This window comes from Balaenoptera physalus (assembly GCF_965194825.1).
Source record: "Balaenoptera physalus genome assembly, chromosome: 13".
Lineage (NCBI taxonomy): Eukaryota > Metazoa > Chordata > Mammalia > Artiodactyla > Balaenopteridae > Balaenoptera > Balaenoptera physalus.
In genome coordinates this window covers 105,130,123-105,156,582 of record NC_138892.1, presented here as the reverse complement: position 1 = coordinate 105,156,582, position 26,460 = coordinate 105,130,123, and the positions used below count along the sequence as shown (strand labels likewise).

Genomic DNA, 26,460 nt, shown 5'->3' with positions numbered 1-26,460 from the left:
CCCGCCCCCTTCTCTCCCCGGAAAGAGGCCAGCGCCTTGCGATGAAGGTTCTGGTTCACCCCGGCTCCGGAGCCCTTGACATTTAGCGAGGCTCGCGGCGCACTGGTGTAGGCACCAGGCAGAACGCTAATCCCATTAAAGCTGTGGTGTCATCGGGAGGGAGGCTGCCCCCCGCAGTCCTCGCGCTCATTGGCCGAATGCAAACAAGGGGGCGGGGCAGAGGGCCGGGGAGGGGGCTCCGGAGATTTCAGAGTCGGGAGTCGGGCCGGGATTTCGCAGGGGAAGCCCAGCGGTTGCAGCTGCGGCGGATCCCTCGGCACTGCCCGCCGCGCGGCCGGGCAGACCAGGGCCGGGGGCAGCTCCGCAGAGTCGCGGGGCGAGAGGAGGCGGGCGCCCGCAAAGTGGCCGGGCCGGGCCGGGCTGGGACGGGGAGAGGGGTGCCGGGGAGCCCGGAGCCGGGCGCCCGGGTGCCTCGCGTGGAGCGGCGGTGCGCCCGGGAGGCGAGCCGACGCTCGGGAACGAGCAGGCAAATCGCTGCTTCCCCAAAGACGCTAAGTTACGCAGGCCAGCCGGTTCCCGGGGAGCGCGCGTGGAGCCGCGCCGCGCCGCGCCGCAGAGCCCTCCCGGGCCGGCCCGCGAGGAGCGGGGCGCCGGCACCCCCAGCGCGGGGTCCGGCCGGCAGTGCGCCCCGGGACTGAGCGGCGGCGTGCGAGGCTCCTCCGACCCGCCCGCAGCCCGCGCCCTACTCGGGCGCCTCCTCCGTGCCACTCCGGGAGCGATGCCCCCCGCCCCCCGCGCCCCCCGGGAGCGACGCGAGCATGGAGAAGTCGAGTAGCGAGGATTCTTCGATCCACCGGAGTCCATCTTTGGACAGCAAGGACTCGGACTTTGCCAAACCGTCCACCTCGGGCCGCCCGTTCGGCCGCGGCTTCACGGCCGGCGCCTTCTACGGCACCGCGGGCTCCCGCGGCCAGAGCCGCGCCGAGGCTGGCGTGAAGACCGACAAGTACAATGCGCCCAAAGGCAGCAAGTACGTGGTGTTTTACCTGGACCTGTCCTTTGTTCTCCTCCTAGAATTTAAGAAGTGCAACATGGCCAGAGGCTGCCTCTGCTGCTTGAAGTACACGATGTTCCTCTTCAATCTGATATTCTGGGTAAGTCCTTCCCAGTATCTCTCCTTGGTCTCCTCTCTTCTTTGCTTAAGCACGGTACCCTCTTCCCCTTCGGAGCTGCATTGCTCTGCTCTCTGCACAGCGGTAAGTGGGTTTTAAAAAACCGTTCCCCCGGCCCCCGCCCCCCCACCCCCCACTTTCATTCATCTTTCTCTTCCCTTCTCTCTCCTTGGTGGCTGAATGGAGGCTGCAACTTGCCTGTCTTCCAGGAGAGACTTGTTCTACTCCTGGGAGGCTGCTAAAGTTTGCCGCCACCTTCTCCCCCTGTAAGAAACCCGTGCCCCCAACTGGGTAATGTGCAGAAATAGGTGTGGTGTCGGAATTTTTAACAGCTGTGACCTTGAGTTGAATTCAAGCAGAAGTGCGGATGGTTTTCTGAGTTTCTTCTTGTATTCCTCCTGAACATGCACGAACACAGTCTGCGGCACTTTATGGGCGTGAGATGGGGGGAGTGGTAGAGGTCACGCCCTCCTGCTCCTTTCAGTGAATCCCAGGAAAAGGAGAAGGAGCCCCTATCCCAGGCCGAGGGACCCGCTCGCTGGCCTGCAGCTCTGCCCCCGAGTTAGGGCTTGTGTGGAGAGGGAGGGTGTGGGAGGGATGCTGCCATCGGGTGGCGGCAGCTGCTTTTGAGGGATTGCAGTGGACTGGGCAGGGAGCGGGCCGGCCATGTGCTCCCGCCATGGGACCCAGAGCCTGGAAGGGACAAAGGGAGTGCCCCATCCTTGGTGAGAGAGGAGGTTGTAGAGAAGGTACCAGTGGGTGGGGCAGCTCGGAATTGTGCTCAGTCCCCTGTTATTCTCCTGCCCCTGTGTGCTCCTGTGCACGAGAAATACTAGGCGAATTTGAAAACTTCTTAAATGCATATCTAACTCTTCCTTCATCCCAACTTCTGCCTCCGCCTTTCTTCTCTGGAGCCCAGACATAGTCAGCACAGATGTTTGGCTCTGCCCCAGGGCTGTCCTCCTCCCTTGTGGAGGCTGTCCGCTGCCCATGGTCCAGGAGGAGCATGGGGGCAGGAGAGTCACCCAGTGCCAGGGGCTGGGTGCGGCGTGCTTTGGTGTTCAGTGCTTGTGTGAACTGACCCACTTTAACTGAAAAACTTTCATGGGTGTGTATGGGTGGGGTGGCTTTTCCCTGGGAAGGGAAGAGCTCAGGCCTGGGCGGGAGGAAGACTGAGCCCTGGCCTTGGTTCTGCATTAGCTCTTTGTGTGACCTTGGGCAAATCACTTTATCCCTAAGGACTGGGTTTCCTTTCCAGTCCAATGGGGGGGCGGTCGTGATGGTCCCCCTCACAGGCTCGCCTCCTTAGTTATGGGACGTTCTGCCTTCTTACCTTCTCTCTGGGGAGGGAGCCCCCTTCCCTTCTCTTCCGAGGAGCCTGGTCTGAGATCTCTTGAGTAGGATTTCCCCAGGTCTGGGTCTGGGCCACTGCTGGTAAGACGTTACCTGTCCTGTGGTGAGGGTTTTGTGGAAACTGGGGCAGATCCACTGGAATGTCAAGAATGATCTTGTGGCTGCCTCTGGGCAAGTACTCCTGGTCCTCTGGCTCGTTTGCCAGCATCCGTGTCAGCCAAGCACTGGTGTGTGTTTCTCTGGGGCCTGCGGATTTCCATGAATGCTGCCCATTCATTGTGCACGGCTTCCCTCTCTGTCCTTGTTCAGTCTCCGCCTACCTTTCTGCCTTTCTGCCTTGCCCCACTCTTACTAGAAAGACCCTCCTGGGATGCTCGGTGCCCTGGCCAGTACCTCCCACTCAGACGCGCTCCTCCCCGCCCCCCCTCCCCCGCCACCTGCTGGCCAGAGTAGGTATAACTGCGTGTGCCGCCTCTTTTTTCCTCCGGGCGTTCAGGGACCTCCCCACGTGCTAGCTAGTGCTGTGGTCTGTGCCCTGCACATGGAAGGCACTGGTTGTGTGTTTGTGAGTGAATGAAGGGAGGGTCAGCGCAGTAAATCCACACATGTGGTAGGGATTCCCAATCCCACCTGATAGGAAAGAGAAGTTAGTTCTCAAACTTGCCAGTGATGAAGGCTGTCCTGGCGCCTTAGCTGTGGGGTGACAAGTGACTTTCTGTCTTCCTGTGGTTAATAAGCCAGTCAGTGGAATGGCCTTCCTTTTTGGTTATAGTGAGAGAACTTACTCTTTCTAATAAGAAAGTGCCTACCCCCTCTCTCTTACCAGGCAAGGACTCGATTTCTCCTAGTCTCTGACTTTTCTGGCTACTTAATATTTTCAGAATTCCCACAACATGCTACGAGCTGGGAAAAATTTTGAGTCTCAAAGACCCAGTTCTTTCATGCTTGTAGCGTATGGGATGATGAAATAAGGCCTAGACCTTAGGAGAGATGGAAAATTCAGCAGAAGAGAAATGGATGCTTGTGTGTGTGAGAGTGTTGGCCGCTGCGTTTCTTGGGAGCTGGAGGAGCAGGTGTAGCCAGGACTTGGTCTTGTGTGTCCCTGTGCCCCAGTCCAGCAAAGGCTTCCTGCGGGAGGTGCTTGGGCCTGAAATAGAGCAGTGGAGGGAAGAGCCAACTCGGAAGAGAAGGAGCGAAGGCGGGTGGTGTTGTGGGTGAGGCAGGACCTCTGGAGACCCCTGCTGCTTCCCAGGGCACCAGGGGGGCAAGGACAGACGTGAGTGAGAGGGTGGGTGCGAGGAGACGTGCGGGGCTGGTCAGCGCCACGCCCTCTGGGACCCAGAGCAATTGTTAGGAATTATGTAGCCAGGACTTTCTAGTCTCATGGCTCAGAGCCCAAAAGGAGGCTTTTCGGAGGCATTAGAGTTGAACCTGAGGCCTGCAATCAATGGATCGAGATCTTCCCATAGATCCTGAAGCCTACCTGGTCGTTCTCCAAACCCACCGCTGTGGCCACACCGCCCGCCTCCCGGGAGCCCACTGGGAGAAGTCCCACTGCCAGGAGAGGTGCAGCTGCCTCACACTGCAGCCCCTCGCAGGCCTGAGCGGGCCTGGTTCCTCGCCACTGGGTGGAGCTTCTAGGGTATTGGTATTGGCGAGGGCCCGGGTGACATCACCGGGGGCAGGATGGAGGCGGAGCTGTGCGTTGGCCTCCTCCTCCTCCTCCTCCTTCCGAGGAAGGAAAGGGCAGGTGCCTTGCAGGCTGCTGGGCGCCTGCCTGTGGGGGGGAGGGGATGGTGTCCAGGTCTGCCCCTGGCACCGCCGCCTAGAGCCGGCCGGTGCTAGCCAGGTTGGCGCCCAGGGCAGCATTTCTGATGGCCTGATATAGACGGTGGGGTAGAGGTCAGCCTGCCTGAATGAGTCCCACCTCCTCTGTGCCTGTGCACGCCCCACCTGTATCCTCAAAGAGAATGCTGGCTTCTAGGTGGATGGGAAATGAGCTGGTACAGAAGTTTCCCCATACTGAGGGGCCCGTCCACCAGTAATCCAGCCACCCCAGGTATCTCTCCTCGTCTCAGCCCCATCTCTCAGTCCTCCCGGGACCATCTGGTGGAATACTCCAGGCAGAGATTAAGTGAAGCTAAGCGCCTCCAGGAGGGCACAAGAGGCTCAGAGCTTTGAACTCTGAGTATCGGGGTGAGCTCTGAGTGCTGGGGGCCTTTGTCCCTTTCTTGGGACAGCAAATCGTGATCCCATCCCACCTTCTCCCAACCCAAATTGGGCTCCTATCTGATGGGGGCGGTGGTTGGGGGTAGGGCTGGCGTTGCTAGCGTAATTGCCACTGGGGATAATGGTCACTTTGCATGCTCTCCAGCAGAGCTGTCCCATCACCTTAAATCACGGCTGGCAGAGCAGTGACATTCTGGCCTCACTGGAAAGTCTATTCCTTGTGGATTGGTCCCTTAAGAAAGGCCAATTAGCCAAGGAGGCAGCGTTCAGGGTGCCTGCCGGGGCAGGAGAAGGGCTGGCGCGGGGCTGCCTGCGCCGGGTGTCGGGCGGGCACCCTGATTAACCTCCCCTACATGGGGGCAGGCCTTCGCGGCCTGGCCCCTCTCGGGCCGCTTACTCTCCCTCTGGGTGCGGGCAGCTTGGTCACGGCTCTCCAGCCACCTCGGAGGCACGCGTTCAGTACTGGCTTGGCCGCCAGTGGATGCCGTAGCTGCCCTGTGTCCGTGAAGCCCAGGATAGGGTCTGGGTACAATCCGGGCTGGGCGGCCTGGGGTGTCCTGAGTCCGTGGGCTGCCTTCTATCTGGGGACGGAAGTCGTGAGTGGGCTGAGGGGTCAGAACAGAGTCCCAGCAGGAGATACAGGCCAAGCTGGGCAGCAAGAGGCATGTATGTAGAGGCTTCCCAAAGGCTCCGGGGCTCCCCAGAGGGCGGCTACACGTGGGTCCTGATCCTCGGGGTGGGTCAGGCCTGGCTCTGCTCGGAGAGGGGGGCTGATGCCCCGAGACCCGGGAATGTGGCCGTGAGGGAATGCCAGGTCTGTGTTCGCTTCCTTTCCAAAGCATTAAAAATTAAACTTCCTTGTCTTGATATCTATTTTTAAATCATGTCAGAGCCAGCATTGGTGTCAGTCAAGAGGGGGTGGGGAGGAGGAGGGTAGGGAAGAGAGAGTTCCGCTGAAACGGGGGGGAGTGCTGTCACCCCGGTGGGGAAAGGGCCGCAGGCCTGTCCCCCATCCCGCTGCCCTGAGGAGCACAGAAAAAGCCACAGGCCTCCTCCCCAGGCCTCCGCAGAGGATGGGGCCTCGCCCTCCCCTGCCTCCGCGTGCCTGGCTGCCCTTGGCTGAACTTGGCGGCGGGCTGTGGGGCTTACTGGGCTGTAGGGTCCCAATCGAGCCGGTTCACTCATGCCACAACTATTTCCTGAATGCCCGCTGCGTGCGCAGGAGCCTGCAGCGCTGAGGACCGGCTGACTGGGCTCGCACAGGGCAGATCAGCTTTCCCGGGCCAGGAAGTCGTGGATGGAGAGGTCACCTGGCCCGTCCTCCCCCAGGCACCAGAACACGGAGCCCCCCTCCCCCTCCCCAGCATCCTGGGCCGCGGCAGCGGCAGGCCTGGACTCAGCATCCGTCCTGGGGGCCTGACTTGACCTGTCCTTCCCTTCCCCCACGCCGTGTGATGGCTGTCTCGCTCCCTCTAAAATGTTTGCGTCCATCAGAAATAGAGGGGAGGAAAAACAGCTCGTTTCTTTTAGGAGCATCTGAGTTTGGAAAAAAGAATTAGTGAGTTGTGTCTTTTCTGTTTCTTCTTATGGAAAGGGCTGAGTGGGCGCCCTGTGGCTAGTGTGCCCTGTGTGCATTTATCGAGCACCTGCTGTGAGCCAGGTCCCCGGGAGCAGTCAGGTGCATAAACAGATAATTACACTTCTGGGCACTGAGTGCTCAGTCGAGCTTCTAAGTGGAGTAATTAATACTGCTTAATAGAGACGAGATACAGAGATGACAGTGACAGCTGGACTTGGAAGGACGGATAGGAGTTTGCTGGATAGATGAGGATGGGGTTCCGGGCTGGGGAGAAGGGTGATCCAGACTGAGCCTCCTGCACGTGTGCAATGGGCCGAACATAGGGAAACAAAGGGCGGTATCAGCCTGCTGGTGCCAACCGAGGGCGGCTTCCAGGTGAGTTCGGCCTGTGTTCCGAGGACGAGGTGCTGGGGATGCCATTAGGTTTGTCGCCAGGGCTCTGCGGAACGGGATGCTTTGCTTTTCGGGCGGTGACCCCCGAGACAGGTCTTGTGGTGCCGCTCGGGCTGCAAGCTGTCGCTGTCGCCGATGCAGCTTACGGAGATGCCCGACCGCTCCCCTTCGGCTGCCATGTACCAGCTTCCGTGGTTCCAGTTAGCAAGCTCTGAGGCTGAGGCAAACCCGTCGGGCAGAGTTAAGTCTTCTGAGCCAGCTTTGTCCCTGCTCACGTTTGAAAGCTAATCTGCCAGCAGGAGTCAGGGCGGGGGGTGGGTGGAGGGGGGCATTGGGGCAGGGACATTACAAGTGGCACGTGGAGGGAAGGGTGAGCAGCTCGGGGTGGAGATGGGGCTCTCACCCCACACCCCCCGCTCTTCCTCCCCCAGCCCCAGGACCTCAGGGGGCCTGAAATCTCTTTTAACGTGGTCGGTCCCTGCTTCCATTCGGATGGGTTCTGCCGTCTCCTCCCTCGGGCCCCGGCAGGCCTCCTGAGAGCCTGCAGGAAAGCCCTGGAAGGGAAGGCCACAGGGTTTCAAATCCTCTCCCTCGCGGGGGCAGCTCAGTACCATGCAGGAGTCCGGGTTAGGTGGCTGGTGCGGGGGTGACTGCCTTTAGGGAGCTTCCCGTCCGTTCCGGGGCTCTTCCCTAGGGTGTAGGTTCGAATCACTCAGGCAGCTGTGTACACGGACAGAGGCCGCTGTGCCCCTTGACCTATGACCTACTGACTCGGAGCGCGCAGGAATGAGGCCTGTGTTGTGAAGCGTTCCTACCCCTCCTGGTGCCTGGGCTTCCTCACGTGTGACAGTGTCATCTGTCCTGCAGGGCTGTTGCCAGGGGCCCAGGTGAGGCGGTGTGTGCATGACACAGGTCCGCTTCTTAGCGGGATGCTGGCATGCCGGACTCAGTGACCAGTGGTTGCAGGTGTTGTCACCGCCCTCCTGCAGTGACAGCATGGACCCCCCCAGGGAGCCCCCCACAGTGAGTCAGGTGCCCAGGGCTGGCGTGACAGTGCTGGGCGGGGCTTTGGAGCCTGGACGGAGCTCCAGATGTCTTGTTAGGCTGGGGAGAGTTCCAGATGTCCTCTGGTCTCAGGGATACGTGGTAGAAATGGGGAGGCGGCTCTGGGGGAACAGAGGATGGGGTGGAAGGCAGTGAGGGAGGGCCGGGGTCTCGGACGCCGGGGCCTGCAGCTGCCCTGCCACACTGCACTCTTCCCAGTTTGGCCACGCCCTCCCCTGCCTCCCTTTGTTCCTGGTGCCTGAATCGGGCCAGCTGGGCCTGTGGTCACATGGCAGGGTCCCATGGTCCTCTGCCCTGGGTGCTCCAAGGGCAGGTCACGGCACAGTCTCAGGGTTGGGCTCTGCTGGGCAGCTTGGCTGTGACCTGAGCTGACAAAAGACAGGCAACTAGGGCCTCCAGGTCACTTTACTAACCCGAAAAATGGTTGCTTAAAACTTTTTTCAAATAGCAGAATATATCATATCTAAATTCATATAAAGATGTATATAACGAACACGTGCCCACCATGGAGTTTAAGGAATGAAACATCATCTACACCTGCGAAGCCTCTGTGTGGTCCTGCCTGGTCTCGCCCCAGCATCCTGCCTAGAGAGAACCATTCTCCTTACATTTTGTGTTAAGTATATTTCTTTACGGTTTTCCAGCATGTGTATGCATCCTTGAACACCACATCGTTTGGCTTGGCTTGTTTTTAAACTTTTGGTAGTTGGAAGCATTCTGAATTTTTAAAATTCAGTGTTACGTTTATTGATTCATCTGTGTTGGTATGTGTGATGATAGTGCGTTTATTTTTGCTGCTCCACGGGATTCCGTTATGTGTGTGTGCCGCAGTGTATTCTTCTGGTGATGACATTTGGGTTATTTCCTTCTTTGCAAACATGCTTCTGGAGACGTTCTCGAATAAGCCTCCTGGTGCACATATGCCAGAGCGTCTCTAGGGCCTCGCTTCTGAAAGTGTCTCTGGAGGAGCAGTTCCTTCCTTCCAGTCTTTGGACAGGGCTCTGCTGTGCGTGACTGGTACCCAGCTCCAGCCAGAGGTGACCCCACTGCATCCCCGAGCTGTTGATCACGCACTTGAACGTTCTGGCCATGTCAAATTGCTATAAAGTTCCTCAGCGTTGAGCCAGTCCATGGACCACATGTGGAGAGCTGCTTTAGGAAACATAGCAAGGATTGGCATTGATGAGTTTTAGAATACTTGCATTTCCGCTTTATTGGAGAATGACAGATTGTTTTCCAAACTGGAAACATCGATTGACATTTCCCCCAGTGGAATGGCAATTGAAAATGGAAAGTTTGGGGCATTCTCCGATACGGTGGGTGTAAAATGCTGTGTTATGTTTTAAATTTGCATTTCTCTGATTACTAGTCAACATCTTTTCATAGGTTTATCAGCCATTCTTTTCTCTTCTGTGAATGCCTCTTGATGTTTTTGTCCATTTTTCTATAGAGTTGTTTGCTTTTTCTTCCTAATTTTTAGGAGTTTTATTTATGTTCTGGATACTCATCCGTTGTCTGCTAAGTGTACCACAAACACAGTTGACAACTTCCAGTTTGTAGCTTGTCTTTTCACTTTCTTTAGAGGTCTTTTGATAAACAAATTCTTTAAATTAATGTAGTCAAACTTATCAGTCTCTTTTCTTTGTGAGATGGTACTTTTTATGTATTATTTAACATAACATCTCAGGGACATCTTTATGTCCCTGGTAATAGGACAGTGCTTTTGTCACAACATAACAGACGCTCATATTCATGAGGGTCTGAATGAATGAATGCATGATCAAAGACGAGTCCCTGTATTTATTTCTGAAGGCTTTACTTTTCATATTTAAGTGCTTCGTAGCTCTGGAATGTATATCTGCGTGCGATGTGAGCAGGGCTCCGACTCCTCTCTCCCCTTGTAACATCAGCTGCCTGAGCGCCCCCCGCCCCCAGCTGGCCAGGCCCCTTCTCCCCCACTCATGGGTACCTTGCACCTTTCCCTGTGCTACACTGTCTGAATTACGGCCACTTTATAACAAGTCTCCGTAAGTGGTAGGGCAAGTCCGCTCATCTTATGCTTTTCAAGAATGCTTGGGCTGTCCTCGGCCCTTTGTTCTTTTGTGTAAGTTTTGGAATCAGTTTGTCTAGTTTCACCAAAAATCAGTCCCATCAGCCCCACTCCCCAACCCTGGTGGTATTTTGATTGTCCTTTCATTGAATCTCTTGATCAACTTGGGGAGAACCGCCATCTTTGTGTTTGCATTCAAGAATATAAATTGTATTCTCATCGTGCATTTCTGTTCACGACGTGGTTTACTCCACGTATTAGGCCTCTGATGTTCTCCGTGAGGGTCTTACACATTTTCCGCTAAGTGCAGACTTTTGATCCTCCCTCCTTTGCCAGGGGTGGTTCTGGTGTGAGGGAAGATGGGGAGGAGGCTATGAAAGGAGCAGTGAAAGAGGGAAAGTAGGGTTAGATTCTCCTCTGGGAGAAGAGGAGCCGAGGGAACCCCGAAACCAAACACCACTCGGTCCCTGGTGCCTGTCCAGGGGCTCCACGCGGCTCGTGCTTGAGTCAGGCGGGGTTGTGCGTGTCTCCCTCCAGCTGTGTTCCCCCCCAACCCGGGCAGGGAAGGCCCTTTCAGAAGTCTCAGAGCGTAGGACCCTGTGGTCCAGAGTAGAAGCAGGAGGGGTGGGGTCAGGGGGCAGCTGGTGTGTGTCTGTCTCTGTGTGAAGATGCTGTGATAGCACAGAGGGCGGGGCAAGTTCCTGAGGGTTTTTACAGTGGCCCCACTGCATGGCGTGCGGTTCCCCGACCAGGGATGGAACCCACGCCCCCAGCAGTTGGAAGCGTGGAGTCTTAACCACTGGACCGCCAGGGAGGTCCCCCTGAGGGTTTTTAAAATGTCCTCGTGTTCCACTGGTCTGGTTCTGCACTTGCATCTTCCCCAAGGTACCCAAATTGTACGTTCTCAGAGCTTCCCCCCATACACACACATACACAGATACGTATGCGTATATGTGTGCACATGTGTATACAAACCTAATGCGGTATTTATGTACAAACAGGTGTGCATGCCGTGTGACTATATAAACAGTTAAAACACATTTGTAGTGTACAAATACGTATGTGCGTATATATTTATACATATATGAACATGTATATTTAGAGAGATTCCCTGCAAGTGTGTGTGACCTTGGGGATAAGCTGGCATCTTCATCTAAGCATCTCACGTTCTAGATGCATTCTGTACAAGCTGAGGCTCCCAGATTGCAAGCACCGCACACCAGGCAGGGCTAACTCAGGAGCACAGAACGTATCTCCCCATTTATCTCTCTGTCTGTGAGCAGTTCCCAGCAGTGTCAGTTGGCACCTGGGGGCAAATCAGTTGAGCAGACGTCTCTTATTTTTGCCGGCCCGGCTTTCTTTTCCCTTCTCTGGGTACCCGCACCCCGGTTTTTCTCTCTGGGGGTCTTTCGGTATCTGTGAAGGATACCAGGTGAGCTCACAGGCTAGGAGGGAAGGCTGAGCAGCAGGCCACACATGGGCCAGGGACCAGGATGCTCCGGGGGTCCGGTACCAGGGGCTGATGGTGAGCTTGGCCCCGTGGACTCTGTCAGGATGCGTCAGCTCCTGCTGCTTTGGCCCTTGGATCTCACCGTTCAAGAGTTGGCTTCCCTGGGAGAGAGTCTGGCTGGTCACGAGCCCACCCTTGGGCAGCGGTGAGCAGAGTACCCAGCTTGACGGGACAGGGCCATCTGCACTGGGGAGGAGGAGAATATCCTGAAGGAAAACGGGTGCTGATACCGAAAGAAGGGGAGGGCAAAGTGGCAGATGAAGTGTTTGCCCCCCAGTGCCAGATGCTGCTGCCGCTGGGATCTGCTCATCCCCTGAGACGTACCTGCCCCGCTTCCTGGAGAGGGAGGGCAGGAGCAGGTGGGGAAGCGAGACCCAGGGCGGTGGAGCAGCTGCTGCCCCGTCCAGCGGCCCTGGTTCTGTTCACGTGGCCACGCCAACTGCCTCTGCTGGCGAGATGGACAGCCTGGGCGCTCCTCTGTGTGCCCAGCGCCTGGCTGTGCCGTCCAGGTGTGTGTGTGAGTCGCTCAGGGGCAGGTGTTCTGGGTCCGCCAGAGGCAGGACACTCTTCGGGGCATCTCCCAGCAAAGCACGCTCCTGGATCCTAGCCAGTCAGCCCCTGTCCACACCCCTCCCTGGTGACCACCACTGGGCAGAGGCCCGGCCAGCCGATGCTCTGGCGTGTGCCTGCCGGGCCGTGCTGTTCTTTCAGCCCTGCCCCGGGTTGTCCTGACCTTCCTCGGTGCTGAGTCCCTGGGTTCCCCAGAATGTGTCCTCAGCGATGAGCCCTGGTTCGCTAACCCCCAGGCTGGCCTGGACGAGGGGGAGGCACGTGAGAAGGGGGGCCCGAGGCCAGCAGGGTGCAAACCTGGAGCAGGACCCTGGGAAGGAGGCGAGCATGGAGGAGGAGGAGGTCCTCCACAGGGTGCCTGCCTGTGGGCACCCCTCGGGGGCGGAGCGGACCCTGCGTTGAGTGCCTGCCGTGTCCAGCCCCTGCCGTCTGTCTCTCCTGACCCTGGCGGGCGGTGTCAGCACGTCCGTGTCCAGCCCCTGCCGTCTGTCTCTCCTGACCCTGGCGGGCGGTGTCAGCACGTCCGTGTCCAGCCCCTGCCGTCTGTCTCTCCTGACCCTGGCGGGCGGTGTCAGCACGTCCGTGTCCAGCCCCTGCCGTCTGTCTCTCCTGACCCTGGCGGGCGGTGTCAGCACGTCCGTGTCCAGCCCCTGCCGTCTGTCTCTCCTGACCCTGGCGGGCGGTGTCAGCACGTCCGTGTCCAGCCCCTGCCGTCTGTCTTCTGAGCACAGCAGGCTTGACGGAGAAGGCAGGTCTCGGGGAGTAGCTGAGGGCCAGAAGGGACAGGGCTCCAGGACCCGGGGACGGGAGGTGTACCGCTGGGGAGAAGGTTCTGGATGAGAGGGGGCGGGGGGAGCGTGGAGGACGAGGGGGCAGGAAGAAGAAGGTGGTATGGAAGACGGAGAAGGGGCTAACGCATAGGGCTTGCAGCAGAGTGTGGTGGGCAAGGACTTGCTCCGTGGCGCAGTCCGTGGTAGCCAGTGGACGCTACAGACTGCAGGTGGCAGGTTTGGAGAACAGGGGAATGTGGCCTGGCCCACAGACCCCAACGCCCCTTTGCAGGGGGCTCTAAGGAAAGGGCGGCTGCTGGCGGGACCTTCCCGAGCCTTCTGTGCTGGAGCGGCGGCCCCAGGGTTCTCTCTGGGGGCGGTCATGCGTGTTCCCAGGCCCAACCGTGCTCCCCGCCTGTGGGCAAGAGCCAGCGACGGCGTGTCAGGCCGATGAGCCTGGGCCCTGGGCAAGAGCTCTTTGATGTCTGAGTCATTTAGGACACGAGTCCTGACTGGGCCCTGAGGCCTGGGGACCCTCAGGCAGGCAGGGGGAAGGAACGTGGATGCAGTCAGAAGAGCTGAGTGCACAAGGTGCTTGATTCGTTACCATTTATGGCAGCCAAAGAGAGCAGTGCAGGCCCGTCCCCTCCCCTCCGCCTCGAGCCCCCCTCTGCCTGCCCCTTTCTCAGCCTGCCTGATGGGAGGAGGGGCGTCTATGTGGCAAGCGCATGTTGAGCTGAACGCTGTGGGAGGACTGACAGGATTCTCACCATTGCCTATTTGTTTCCTCTCCTCCCTCGTGGATGGAGGCTCCTCACATCTTGTTGCGATTGGGTGGGCAGGGCGGGGCAGACGCCCCTCCAGCAGCCTGCGAGATCCCGGTGGGCCCAGCCACCAAGCCTACGTTTCCTCCCCGGTTCTACAATAGAAGTGCCGAGTCCCGCTTTTCATGCAAGACACGCACCAGTTAACTCTTCAGTTGCACCTGGGATCCAGGTGGGAGAGTGGGAAAGAGCAGCGCATGGTCACAGAGCCCTGGGTTCTAGCCCCAGCAGTTGCTAATTGGCTGTGTGACCCTGGACAAGTTACTTCCCCTCTCTGGGCCTAAGTTTCCACATCTGCACAATGGTAGACTTGGACCAGCTCACCTCGAAGACCCCTTCAGGCTCTGACAGCCTGTGATTTTTATGCATTTCTTTTGCTCCCTTTGTGTTTTCAAAGAGCTGGTGATTCTTGAGATGCTTTATCTTCCTCTTCCTCTTGGGTGGAGTGAGGGACCAGGGATGGAGTTCTTTACGTCTCACAAGTGGGGAAACTGAGGCCAGAGTAAGGGAGGACCCATCAGGCAGGACTGGGTGTGTCCTCCGTGTGCTGGAACTTGCTCTCTGAGCCTCATCAAACTGCCGCAGGTTCTGCTCTGCCTCGGGGCTCCCTGCTGGGAGCTGGGCCCAGGCACAGGGGCTCTGGATTCCATGGCCCACCCAAGGGCAGGAAGAGATGGGAGTCTGGCTAGGCATTCAGCCACAGCAGCCCCCGCCTCCCTGCCTGGGAGGGCTGTCACCACCAAGCAGGTAACGAGGGGCGGGCTGCTTTATTCAGCACCCCCAGTGCCGCGTTTGACACCCAGCGCGCTGTGTGGCTCCCTTCCTTTTGTTAGAAAGACGCCTTAATGACGATTGTTCAGCTGCACCCTCCAGCACTAGGAAGGGCTTTCTTTTCCCTCCTGCTTCCCCAGCCCCTGCTCCTCCTCCACCTCCAGCCTCTGTCTCTCCCTCTGCCCGCTTCCATCCGGGCGGCCAGCCCCAGCACCTCTCCGTCAGGCTGTACTTGCAGCCGCTGCCTTTGAGAAAACAAACAAACAAACAAAAATCCCCCCTCCCCACTCACGGCTCCAGGCTGTGATGCTGTCCCTTCCTAGTGAACACAGGGACTGTCCCGCTCCCCCACTGGGAAGGACACATGCAGTTTCACTTCCCGCCGTCCACCACCGCTGGCTGCGTCTCCCCTTCCTCTCAGCCCCTCCTCTGTCCTTCTGACTTTGTCGTGAGGGCCACGGGCTCGCGTGGAAAGAGCCTTGATGGGAGTGCGGGTTCCCCTTGCAGCCCTGCCTTGGCTTCCCTGTGGGGACTTCAGCTTCTCATCTGCAAGATGGGGATAAACCTTTACTCTTGTCTGGCCAGCCAGGGAGAATTGTCCGGAGGACACACTGAGGCGTTTGGGAAGGTCTCTGAAGTCTGTAAAGGGTGATGCTGATGTAAACTGGGATGTCTGTCGTGTTCTTTCTGTAGCTTCCCGTGGTGCTGTGTCCGTGTTTCCATTTCCGGGTGGGCCCGAAGGCCCGCAGTGGGTGTTCCCTGAGGCATTTCACCCTCCAGGCAGCCTCGATGTGTGGTCCTGGTTCCCGCAGGCCGCCTGCCCAGGTGCCCACGGAGGCTGACACCTCAGCAGAGCCCGCTCGAGGCTGCCCGCGAAGTGGGGTGGCGGGCGGGAGCCCCCTCCGACATCCCCGAGGCTCTGCGCTGGGTCAGAGGGGAGAAGGTGGGCCGGAGCGGGAGCAGCTGCAAGCGCCAGGGAGAGCTGCTCTGTCACGCTGGTTCGGGCTCCTGGCTGCTGTCAGGGGTCCTAAGAGCACGGTGGGATACCCTGTGTGTCCCAGGATCGCAGAGCATGGACCCCGTGACCCAGGGCTGCTGTTCGGGCCCCGCCCGGCTCTGTGCTGGAGGAGCCTCCCGGGCAGGCCCTTTTCTGGTGGCCCTGAGTCTGCGCTGGGACTGGCAGGAGTTTGGGTGCATTTGCTTCTTGGCTTTAACTGCCCCTTGGGGATGTGCAACCCGGGCTTCCGTCCTCTGCTGGACAGAGCCACTGGCCTGTGCTTCGACCGTGGATAGTGGAGGTAGGTTTCGTGTGGACCCACACGAGGGAACCAGGACCCTTCCCCTCCCACCCCAGGCACTCACACCAGGGCAGGTGGGTCTGGGGGCGGGGCGGGGCGGGGGGCAGCTTCTCCAAGCTCGTCCTCCCTGTTTTGTAGTGTCTTGGAGGCACCCGAAGCACATCTTCCCCTTAGAGCGTCAAAGGCCTTATTTTGCTTTTAGGGAGGCTGAGTCGTAGGGGAGGTGTTATGTCAGGGATCCAGGCCACACCGGCAATAAATGAAGCCCGCCTGGCTGCGCTGGAGCCACTGGCACCATACCCGAGTAGGCACGGAACCCGAGTGTATTAGGTGGGTCAGGAGGTGGCCTGGCTTCCAGGGTGGGTGGGTCCCTGAGGGGTCAGCTGCTGCCTCTGGTCTGCTTCCACTGAAGTCCACTGTGGGCCGGTCTCTCCAGGGAGCTGCCGGCATCCTGGGGGAACGTGGACCTCCTTTGCCAAGGCCCTGACCTCCAGCCTTTAGACAGACACCCATGGCCGCTTGCTTCAGGGGGCTCTGAGGATCCTTCTGGATCCTTGTGAAATTCCAGGCCAGACTGCTACCCCAAGGGCCCACTGTCCTGGGGGGGTGGCTAGGCTGCCAGAATGGGCCTCTGAACCAGGGTTGGAGGAAGGGCTGGGGAGGAGGGGGAAGGGGCAGAGGGCATCCTCTTGCCTTGCTGCTTAACTTGCTGGAGTTATTTTTCTGTGTCTTTCTCTGTCTGGTGTTCCCAAACTTCTATTCATGCCTCTCTCCCTCTGGGTTCTTGTCACCTGGATATTAGGAGGTATTGGGAGGTGAGCTTCCACGCTCCCCTGGTGCCACCCCTGAGCTGGAATTCCGGGACCGAGGTGAAGGCAGACCTGGAGCCCTTCTGGGAAGGCATCTTGGGTCCCCTGATGGAGATGCCCACTGCCCAGCTTGGGGACGACTTAGGTCTTGCATTCCCGGTGATGGAGAAGGCAGTGACCCCACCACACCCAGCGCCCATTTCTCTGGTGTCTCCCGCATCACCGAGGCAGCGGCGAGGGGCCCCATTTGGGTGGGTGGCTGGGTCTTTGGGAGGGGTGAAGGGTGACCGCCGCTCCAGACCTCACGTGCCTTTGCAGACACCTTTCTCTCCCTTTCCCTTGCCCCAGGGAATTGGGGGTGGGGAGAAGAAAGTCAGAACAAACAGAGGGGGACTTGCTCTGGCCTCAGCTGTCTCCTGCCTGTATCCCCGTGCCCACCCTTCTCGCCTGCCGCCGACACCCACTTATCCCCCTCGCCTCCTTCCAGGCCTCCCTAGCTGCCCAGGTGGAGTGAAAGGTACCGTGGTGGGAAGGGCACCGGCTTCAGAGACACACAGGTGGGTTTGATTCCTGGCATCACTGCCTCCTGTTTATAGGAACCGGACCTCCTCATCGGTCAGATGGCTAGGGAGTCACCGAAACACTGTCTGAAGAGTCTTCAGCCCGCTGTCCCGCACACAATGGGCGTGTTGGGTCCAGGTGGGGTGTGGGTGGGCAGCTGGCCGACGTGGGGAGCGTGTGTTCAGACCTGGGATGGGGGGCCCACTCGCTGTTCTCGGCCACCGTCCCCAGCTGGGCCCTCCTGTCCTCTAGGCTTTGCTTTGGCGCTCTCTCCAGCTGGTGAGGGGCGTCATTCCGTTCCTCCCGCCCCCCCGCCCCCGCCCCCGCCCCCCCCCCCCCCTTCAGGGCCGGAGGAGGAGGCCAGATGACGAGTGAGTGCAGCCGCCCAGGGCTCTGAGAGGCGGAGGAAATCCAAGGTGGGGTTCTGTGCTTTTAGGACGCTTTCCAGGGACTCCGTGTTTAAACTGGAGTTGAAACCTCTCTGAGCTCTTGAGAGGGGGGCCGGGAGGAGGCCCTGGGGCCTGCATCAGCCGGAGCAGCTGGGACCTGGGTGGGCAGGGGAGGGTCTGGGATGGGCAGCGGCTTGCCCACCTGGCCTGGACGGCGGGGCTGAAGCCTGTCTGTGGGGAGACTGGGCGCCCCACCGAGGGTCTCAGCAGAGACCAAGAGAAAGAGGAGAGCAGGGCCTGGGAAGGGAGGAGGAGGAGGAGAGGAAAGGGAAGAAGGGCAGGACGGAGCAGGCCCCGGCCAGCCAGGGTGGGGTGAGGGGCGGGGGGCGGGGCCAGCCGGTGGGCGGGGGCCTGCGGGCGGGGCAGGGCGGGGCGGACGCGGGCCAAGCCCGCAGGTAGCATCGCCGGGGGCCGCGCCTGCTGCCCCTTCCTCCGCGGTGGTGAACCCGTCTTCGTCACCAGCTGCCTGTGCTCAGCGGCGCTCGCTCTCCGCTGCCAGTAACAAACGCAGGTGGCTGGATCTGGGTCATCAAAAGAAAACAGCCTGGCGTTTCTTGTCTTCCTTTACCTCGGGCAGCCCGTGCACTGGAGTGGAGCTGGGACCCCAAGGAGGGGCCCGAGGCACCGGGCGCCACGGTGGGCGTGTTGGCTGTCAGGGCCACTCAGCCAGCCTGGCAGCCGCTGTGCTGACTGTCCGAGTTTTGTGGTTGTGAAGCGAAGGCCCCAAACGGAGAGGGACGTGCTGGAGATGAGGGGTTGCCCCTCCCATTGGCGGCCGCGGTGGCGGCCGCGAGCGTGGGCTCAGGGTCAGAGGTTGTGATCCAGCGAGGCGGCCCGGCCTCCCTGGCTGACGCTGTTCCTCTGTGGACGACGGCAGTGCCGCTCGGCCGACCTGGGGGCTGTCGGCCGGGTCTGCAGAGGGTGTCTCGACACGGCACGAGGAACGGAGCTGCTGCCTGGGTGGTTGTCGCTCTTTTGTCGTCTCTGATGAGGAGCCTCTCTGTTTGCTCAGCCTCAGGCCCTGAGCTGGGCTGAGCGCCTGACCAGGACTGAGCTCCCAGAGGAGGGCGCGGCAGAGACGTCCTGACTTCTGCCGGGCGGGAGCGAAGGAGCAGCCAGGCCGGCAGCCTCTTAAACGGAGACCCCTCTTAAGGCTATAGAGGCTGGTTTGGGCATCTCGCTCTGGGATCTGGGATGACGGCCCAGAAGGGAGGGGTGGCAGGGACGAATTCGAGGTACCCACAGCAGCTGTCACTTCTGGGAGCTCCCACCACGCTGGACCCTGGTCTGAGCACCCACCTGTGTTGAACCTCGTCTGGCTGATTCCAGAGCCTTCCATGCTCCTGACCACTGTGTTGCCCTTTACTGTCCCAGGCTGGTGACAGACCAGGGCATGTGACTTAGCGTGAAGCTCTCAGGGCTGGCAAGACCCTGGGCCTCTTCCCGGATCCCCTCCAGGGGTCTGCGTGGGCGGGCGGCCCCTGGCCGGCAGGCGGCAAGTCCCACCGCCACGCACCCTCCTGGTGGGCGCTCAGGGGCTGGGCCTGGTGGCCCGTGCATGGCCCAGAGCAGCTCAGCAGGTGTGGGCAGAGGTGCCTCTTTGGAGCAGGCAGAGGTGGTCAGGCTGAACCTGGCCGTTTTCTGGGAGTGGGGAGTGTGTGGGGGGCAGTCTGTGGAGGAATCTGATGCTGGTGTTTTCCTGGGACTGACGTAGCCCTGCTGTCCTGACCTGTGGGGTCACTGCCTCCCTGTGATGTGGGACCACTCCCTGCCCCCTGGGGACTAGCACACCAGGCTGCTGGCGGAGGGGCCCAGGTGGGAAGGGTTTTGTCCTTCAGAGGACAGGCCCTGCTCGTCATAGATCTTGGATAAGGAACATGCTGGCCTTTGCCCGTGGCTCCCGACTCTGGAGCCATCCTTCACCTGTTGCCTTTTTCCAAAGTTGCAGAGAGATATTCCAAGTTGCCTTTTATGGCTCTGGGACAGGAGAGCCCTGGGACTGGTCAGCGGGCTGACCTTTTGCAAGTTTGCTGGCTGTTGGTGGGAGGAGGGGAGGCAGCATGGGTCATGGGGCTGCTTCACTGCGAGCACAGGTGGGGCTTCCCAGGGCTCCCTGGTGGCAGGCCTCGGGGTGTGGGGAAGGCCTCTCATCGGGACCACTCGCTAGGTCTCTCACCCCATCCATTACTCCTCCTTCCCTCGTTTGTTCGTTCATTCACGCATTCATTCAGACACCTACTTATGCAGGGATGAGACACAGACCTTGTCTCGTCATGACCAGACTGCCTTGACACCCGGAGACATTGTTTTGTATTAAAGGGGAATATTAAAGAAGGCTGAGCAACTGATCGAAGCTTTCCCTTTTTTTTGAGTTTTTTTATTTAATATTTATTTGGTTGCACTGGGCCTTAGTTACAGCAGGCGGGCTCCTTAGTTGTGGCATGCATGTGGAATCTAGTTCCCTGACCAGGGATCGAACCCGGGCCCCCTGCATTGGGAGCGTGGAGTCTTAACCACTGCGCCACCAGGGAAGTCCCTTTTTTTTTTAGTTTTGATAAAATTTAGTTTAATAACATTATCACTAGGCCATTCAATGCACTTACTATTACATTTCCTTTAAAATTTTTATTGGAGTATAGTTGCTTTACAATGTTGTGTTAGTTTCTGTTGTACAGCAAATGAATCAGCTATATGTATACGTATATCCCCTCTTTTTTGGATTTCCTTCCCATTTAGGTCACCACAGCACATTGAGTAGAGTTCCCTGTGCTATACAGTCAGTTCTCATTAGTTATCTATTTTATACATAGAATTAATAGTATATATATGTCGATCCCAATCTCCCAATTCCTCCCATTCCCCCACTTTCCCACCTTGGTGTCCATATATTTGTTCTCTACGTCTGTGTCTCTATTTCTGCTTTGCAAATAGGTTCATCTGTACCATTTTTCAACATTCCACATATAAGCGATATTATACGATATTTGTTTTTCTCTTTCTGACTTACTTCACTCTGTATGACAGTCTCCAGGTCCATCCACGTCTCTACAAATGACCCAATTGCATTCCTTTTTATGGTTGAGTAATATTGCATTGTACATATGTACCACATCTTCTTTATCCATTCATTCCTCTGTCGATGGACATTTAGACATTGTTTAGAGCAGTTTTAGGTTCGCAGCAAAACTGAGTAGAAGGTTAAAGAGAGTTCTCATGTACCTTCTGACCCCAACCCTATGAAGTCTCCCCCACCATCAATGTACCAGAGCAGTACACTTATTACAAGCAGTGAACTTATTTTGACACACCTTTATCACCCAAAGTCCATCATTTACATTGGAGTTCACCCTTGTTGTACATTCTGTAGGTCTGACAGCTGTACCATGAAAGGTATCCACCATTACAGTATGATACAGAATAGCTTCACTGCCCTAAAACTCCCCTGTGTTCTACCTATACACACGAAGCTTTCCTTCGGACGTGGTAAAATGCATTGTTTAAGGACATCACGCACCGAATGAGAGTGTGTTGGAAAGAAAGCAGCAGCGTCTCCGGTGCTCTGTTTCCTTAGAGCTGCCCAGGGCCCTTTGCCATCTTCTCCTGACAGTTCTTCCAATAAACGGCTATCGAACTTCTAGGCTGCCCCAGACACAGCTCTGGGCTTGGCCTCGCTGGGATGCAGGGGGCGGGGCACAGCCCTGGGAAGAGGAGGTGCGGACGGGATCCCCACTTCCTGCACACAGGGTGCTGGCTCCGGCCCAGGTGAAGCTTGCTTGGCCTTGGGCGGAACTGGTACTTCCAGAGTCAGGAACGGCCGCAGCTGGCGGGCTCGGGGGCCCTGCTGGGTTGGCCTGTGACGGCGGCAGAGGGAAGGGAGCCCGGTCCAGCACACGCCTACCGGCCTGGGCCTTCCCCTTGCCAGGTTAACAGGCCCTCCCAGCACCGTGGAGCCACGTCTGGATGACTCACAGGGGTCTTGGCTCTTGGCTGCCTTTCCCGAGCCTGATGCCGCCCGGAGGTGATGCTGATCAGCTTGTGTGTGAAGCCCCGTGTGATTTATGGCTCACTTTGTGTTCTGGCTCTGTCACCCATGTTCCTGCCGAGAGCATGCCAAGTCCAGGGCCCTTTCTCCGGTGGGCCCTCAGGAAATATTAATTGGCAATCGAGGACCAGACACTCTGGTTCACCGGTGCTGGCCTCCGGGTCCTTGTTCTCCCACGATTTATAGCTCTCTTCTTTTTTTTTTTTTTTATTGTATTTATTTTATTTATTTATTTTTGGCTGCGTTGGGTCTTCGTTGCTGCACATGAGCTTTCTCTAGTTGCGGTGAGCTGGGGCTACTCTTCATTGCGGTGTGCGAGCTTCTCATTGTGGTGGCTTCTCTTGCTGTGGAGCACGGGCTCTAGGTGCGCGGGCTTCAGTAGTTGTGGCTCGTGGGCTCAGTAGTTGTGGCTCGCGGGCTCTAGAGCACAGGCTCAGTAGTTGTGGCGCACGGCTTAGTTGCTCCGCATCATGTGGGATCTTCCCGGACCAGGGCTCGAACCCGTGTCCCCTGCATCGGCTGGCGGATTCTTTTTTGTTTGTCTTTTTAAACTTTGGGTTTTATTTATTTATTTATGGCTGTGTTGGGTCTTCGTTTCTGCGCGAGGGCTTTCTCTAGTTGCGGCAAGTGGGGGCCACTCTTCATCGCGGTGCGCAGGCCTCTCATTATCGCGGCCTCTCTTGTTGCAGAGCACAGGCTCCAGATGCGCAGGCTCAGTAGTTCTGGCTCACAGGCCTAGTTGCTCCGTGGCATGTGGGATCTTCCCAGACCAGGGCTCGAACCCGTGTCCCCTGCATTGGCAGGCAGATTCTCAACCACTGCACCACCAGGGAAGCCCAGGCAGGCGGATTCTTAACCACTGTGCCACCAAGGAAGCCCTATAGCTCTCTTCTTAAATCATCCCCCAGGCCTCATGCAGGACCTCTCCTCCTCACTGTGGGTTTTGTCCTACACTGTGGGTTTCATCACAGCTCTGGCCATCCAGATTCGGAGAACCGTCACCAAAAATGCATGTGGAGGCCAACGTGGACAGATGGGTGGAGCGTGGGCAGGGAGGCCCGGCCCCGGGCGGGGCTGGCCCTGCCCGGCCCTGTCTATTAACTCTCCATTAGCGTGCACTGTGGCGTTTATCTCTAATAGTTTGATTTATGCCACTGCGGTTTTGCTTACAAATTAGAAGCCGCTATTATGCTAAGTCGGCTTTAAAATCGATGTGGAGTAATTGCAGTACACGGGTAGCTGGATGACATTAACATGAGAAATGTGCCGTAGTCGTCATCCTTGGAACAAACACGACCAACTACAGTGAAATTCCGCGCCCTTTCCCCGGCTAATTGGAACAGAGCTCTCCACCAAGGCCTCCCCGGCATGGCCAGCCCTGGACAGAGATGTGTCTCGAATGGATTTGTCAGGAGTCGGGCTGGGAACCATCACGTTGACGTCCCTTGGAGGTGTTGGGCCGGACCGAGTTTGTTTCACTGCCTGTTCCAGACCCCTGGCTTTTGAAGTGTGGTTTGCTGTCGTGACGCTTTGGGCCTGGTGTGACGGCCCTGAGAGCCTCAGAGCGTGGTGCTCTGTGTGAGTGCCGGTGTGTGCGTGTCTGTGTGCACACCCGCGTGTGTGTGTCCATTTTGCCTTAGAGTAAAAGCAGTACCCCTGAGGCCAGGCCACGCTCGTGCATCCTGGCCTTCCCTAGCAATTCCTGTCATCAGCTCCTCCGTTTCCTTGCCACTCGCCCTCTGGTGTAAGTGCTGGGCAGAGCACGGGAGTCCAGGTGTCTGGATGCTGGAGCGTGAACTGGAGGCAGCAGGGGCTTGTCAGGAGAGCGATCAGCCTGGGGCCGACAGGTGGCCAGGCAGCAGGACAGCTGTCACTCTTCTCTGCACAGTGGGGTCGCAAGTAGATTTAAGACAAAATCCTGATGCTGGGCTCCATCCTCAGAAATCCTGCTTTAATTGGTCTGGGGTGCGTCCTGGACATCTGGAGGTTAAAAGCCCCCTGCCCGCCTCCCCGGGCCAGGGATTCACATACACGTGTTACCAGGGCTAAGAACTGCCATCTGGTCCATTTCTCTGACTTCAGGTGGATCTGTGCTTCTCTAGGTGGGACCCATACTAACTGATGTTAAAGATCTCCCAAAAAAAAAAACAAAAGGCGGGACCTGATAGGCCTCCATCTGACCAGAATCCCTGCTGCTTCGAGTGGCTGGCCCCGTCTCTCTGTATGGAAGGTATCAGGCAGCGTGTCATCGCTGGGAGCACGGGGACCTTGCCGACTCCTAAACAGGACAGTAAGGCTTTCGCTGGAGAGCAGTGCGGGCCCCCCGGGGATTGTGCTATGTGCTGCACGGCCTGCCAGCACCTTCCCCGGCCGCTGCAGTGGAGTTGAGGGCCCTCGGGGATCTGCAGGTTGTTGGGGGGAGGGGCACAAGGGGTCCGGCCCTCTCTTTTTATACGGGAGGGACCCCAGGTACGAGAGGACTCTGCCAGCAAATCACAGTGATTTGGTGGCAGAGGTCAGGCTGGAAGGCCAGGCCTGCTCCCATCAGGGCCGTTTCCCACACGTGGCAGCCCCAGCTGGGAGAAGCGGACCCTGGACCCCGTCTCTGGGGAGGCTGAGCCTGGAGGCAGGGTCCCCGCGAGCGAGGGCTCTGAGCAGCCCGCGTCTCGGCGAGGCTCCCAGACGCGCGCATCGCGCCAGGCTGGCCGCCTGACGGGCTGCGGGAATGACAGCTGTCGGGTCTGCTTTGACGCCAGTGCAGGCCCCTGACAGATCCCCCAGTTCTGTCAGCTCGGCTGCCACAGCTGCGTGCTTCTTGCTGGGGGAAAGCAGGTCTGCCTCAGACGGACCAACCCCCCGGGGAGGGGGAGCAGAGCCAGGGTCGGGGTGACCAGGCAGCCGTGGGGGCCGGTGCCCGTCCCCATGTGGTGGTCAGGCCATCCCTCGGCCACTGCACCGGGAGCGTTACCTTTGACCTGGCTCTGGGCGGGGCACAGCCCCCTGCTCGGAGAGCGCCGTTCCGGTGAGGAGATGGGCTCCATATCACCCCGGCACGCTAAGCCGTGATGGGGTGAACACAGAAGCTGTGCGCATGCCTGAAGCCAGGGCCTGGGGAAGGCTTTCTTCTGCACCCACAGTGAGCGGAGGCGAGGGACTTCAGGCCAGGCCGGGCTTTGCCTCCTGGTGTCCCTCCGCCTGCCCCCAGCCTGCAGGCCTGTCCGCCAGGAGCCCAGCAGCGAGGCCGGTAACAGTTTCTGCACCTCCCACGGAAGGGGGCACGGTGGTGGGGAGGCTTCATGCCCAGGGCCGGGTGGGAGGCACGGGGTTCTAGGGTGGGGGTGGGGGTGGGGGTGGGGTCCGAGCACAGCAGGGGTCCGAGCACAGCAGGAGTCACGTGCACGCTGACGCTGCTCGGGGGCAGTTCGCAGGCAGCTGCAAGCAGGCCGGTCCCCGTGGGATGCTGGCCCGTTGTCGCATCCTCATGGGAAGATGAGCAATGCATCCCTGCTCACTGCCTGACTCATGCTTGCTTCCGGAGCCTAAAAAGGTGGGAAAGCAGCCCTCCCCACCACAATAACAGGAAGAAGGGGCAGAGTCATTGGCTTATTCTGGGGAGCAGAAGGGATTCTTTTCAAATAGATCATGCTCATCAGAGGGGCGTGACCATGGCCACCCCGTAGCCCCGAGCCTCCAGGCTGATTCCCAGGAAAGCTGGGCAGGGTCTTTCTTAGCTGGAAGAACGGGCTTGTGCCAGGAGGACCCAGAGGGACCGTTCTTTTGTGCTCACTCTGCCTGCTGGGCCAAGCTGGGAGCCACTTGGAGACCGTTTTGCCTTTCTTCTGACCACAGTCAAGGTCACAGGGCCCATCAACTTCCCAGGCCTGACACGAGGTGGGAGAGGGGTCAGGGCCACTGTTCTGCCGTCTCTCCCACTGGTCAGTATTGCGGAGGGGACAGAGTGGAGACTGGGGGGATGGAGGCCCGGGAGGTTGCCCTGGCTGAGTGCTGGAGCTGGGGGAGTGCGTGTGTGATGAGGGGAGCAGGGGAGGGGGAGGGCAGGGCTGGAAAAGAAGGTTATTTCTTATTCTCAGAATTGCACATAGCGGGAGAAGCTTCTTTCAAGACCAGAGAAGATAACCTCCCATGCTTGGTTTTGGGGCTTTGAAAGGAGAAACATTCCTAATTGCCCCACAAGTTCAAGAAGACTGGCTCGGATATTTCCTAGGGGATGTTCAGCTCCGGAAGGGCCAGATGACATCTCGGCAGCCTTAGGAGGGCCCATCCCCAAATCCTCTGTCCGTGAGGGTCCTAGGGGCCGTCTGGTCTCTTTCCCTCCGTCTGGGTGGAATGGTGACTCTTCTCCTAGGGATGGAGAGTCCAGGCCTCCCCAGGGATGTTCAGATTTCAGGGCTCCCTCCTCACACGTGACCCGAGTCCTTTCCACACAGTAGCCTTGATGGCAGAGAGGGCCAGAGCCCATTGCTTAGTGAGATACTGAGGTGCAGACGGGAGACCCAAGAGCTTACCAGGCATGTCTGGAGGGGGGCGCGGAGGCCAGAATGGAGCCCTTGTCCCCATGCCTCTGCCTGTGGACGCACCGAGTCCTGTAGCATCTTCTGTTCGTGCACCAGCGACAAGCACCTCAGTGGGCAAATCCAAACAAGTGTTTAGTGGTGAAGAATTAAATGCAAGAGCTGAAGCCAGCAGTAATTTCAACCAGCACGGGGAGACTGAGAGCCCCAGAGCAGCCTTAGGAGCTGTCTGCCCCACATGTGCCCGTTTTTCTCGGGGCCTGAGTGTGTCCCCCAGGGTTGTACAGTCTGGCTTGTTGGCTCTGCTGGCACAGGCTTCAGAGAGCTGCTGCGGCCTCCTGACGAGGGCCGGCCTCTGGGTGGGGGGGGTTCTGGGCAGCCCGTCTTGTGCGTGGTTCCGTGGCCTGTACACCCCTGGGCTCCGTCAGCCACCAAGGTCAGATGCCCGGAGAGACAGAGCTGTTTCTGGTGGGCAGGGAGGAA

At 58.6% G+C, this 26,460-nt stretch overlaps 1 protein-coding gene across 2 annotated transcripts in view; it reads left to right on the top strand.

Moving 5' to 3' along the window:
• The window catches only part of TSPAN9 (tetraspanin 9), a 181,243-nt gene that overhangs the window by 102,227 nt on the left and 52,556 nt on the right, over positions 1 to 26,460 (top strand). The window contains exon 3 of one of the 2 annotated variants that reach the window (XM_082421134.1): positions 1,075 to 1,154. In XM_082421134.1, coding sequence (XP_082277260.1) covers positions 1,092 to 1,154 — 63 coding nt within the window. In that variant the 5' untranslated portion in view covers positions 1,075 to 1,091. Of the gene's footprint in view, positions 1 to 245; positions 1,155 to 26,460 lie in introns of those variants that run through there. The other variant, XM_082421133.1, reaches the window with a different exon arrangement.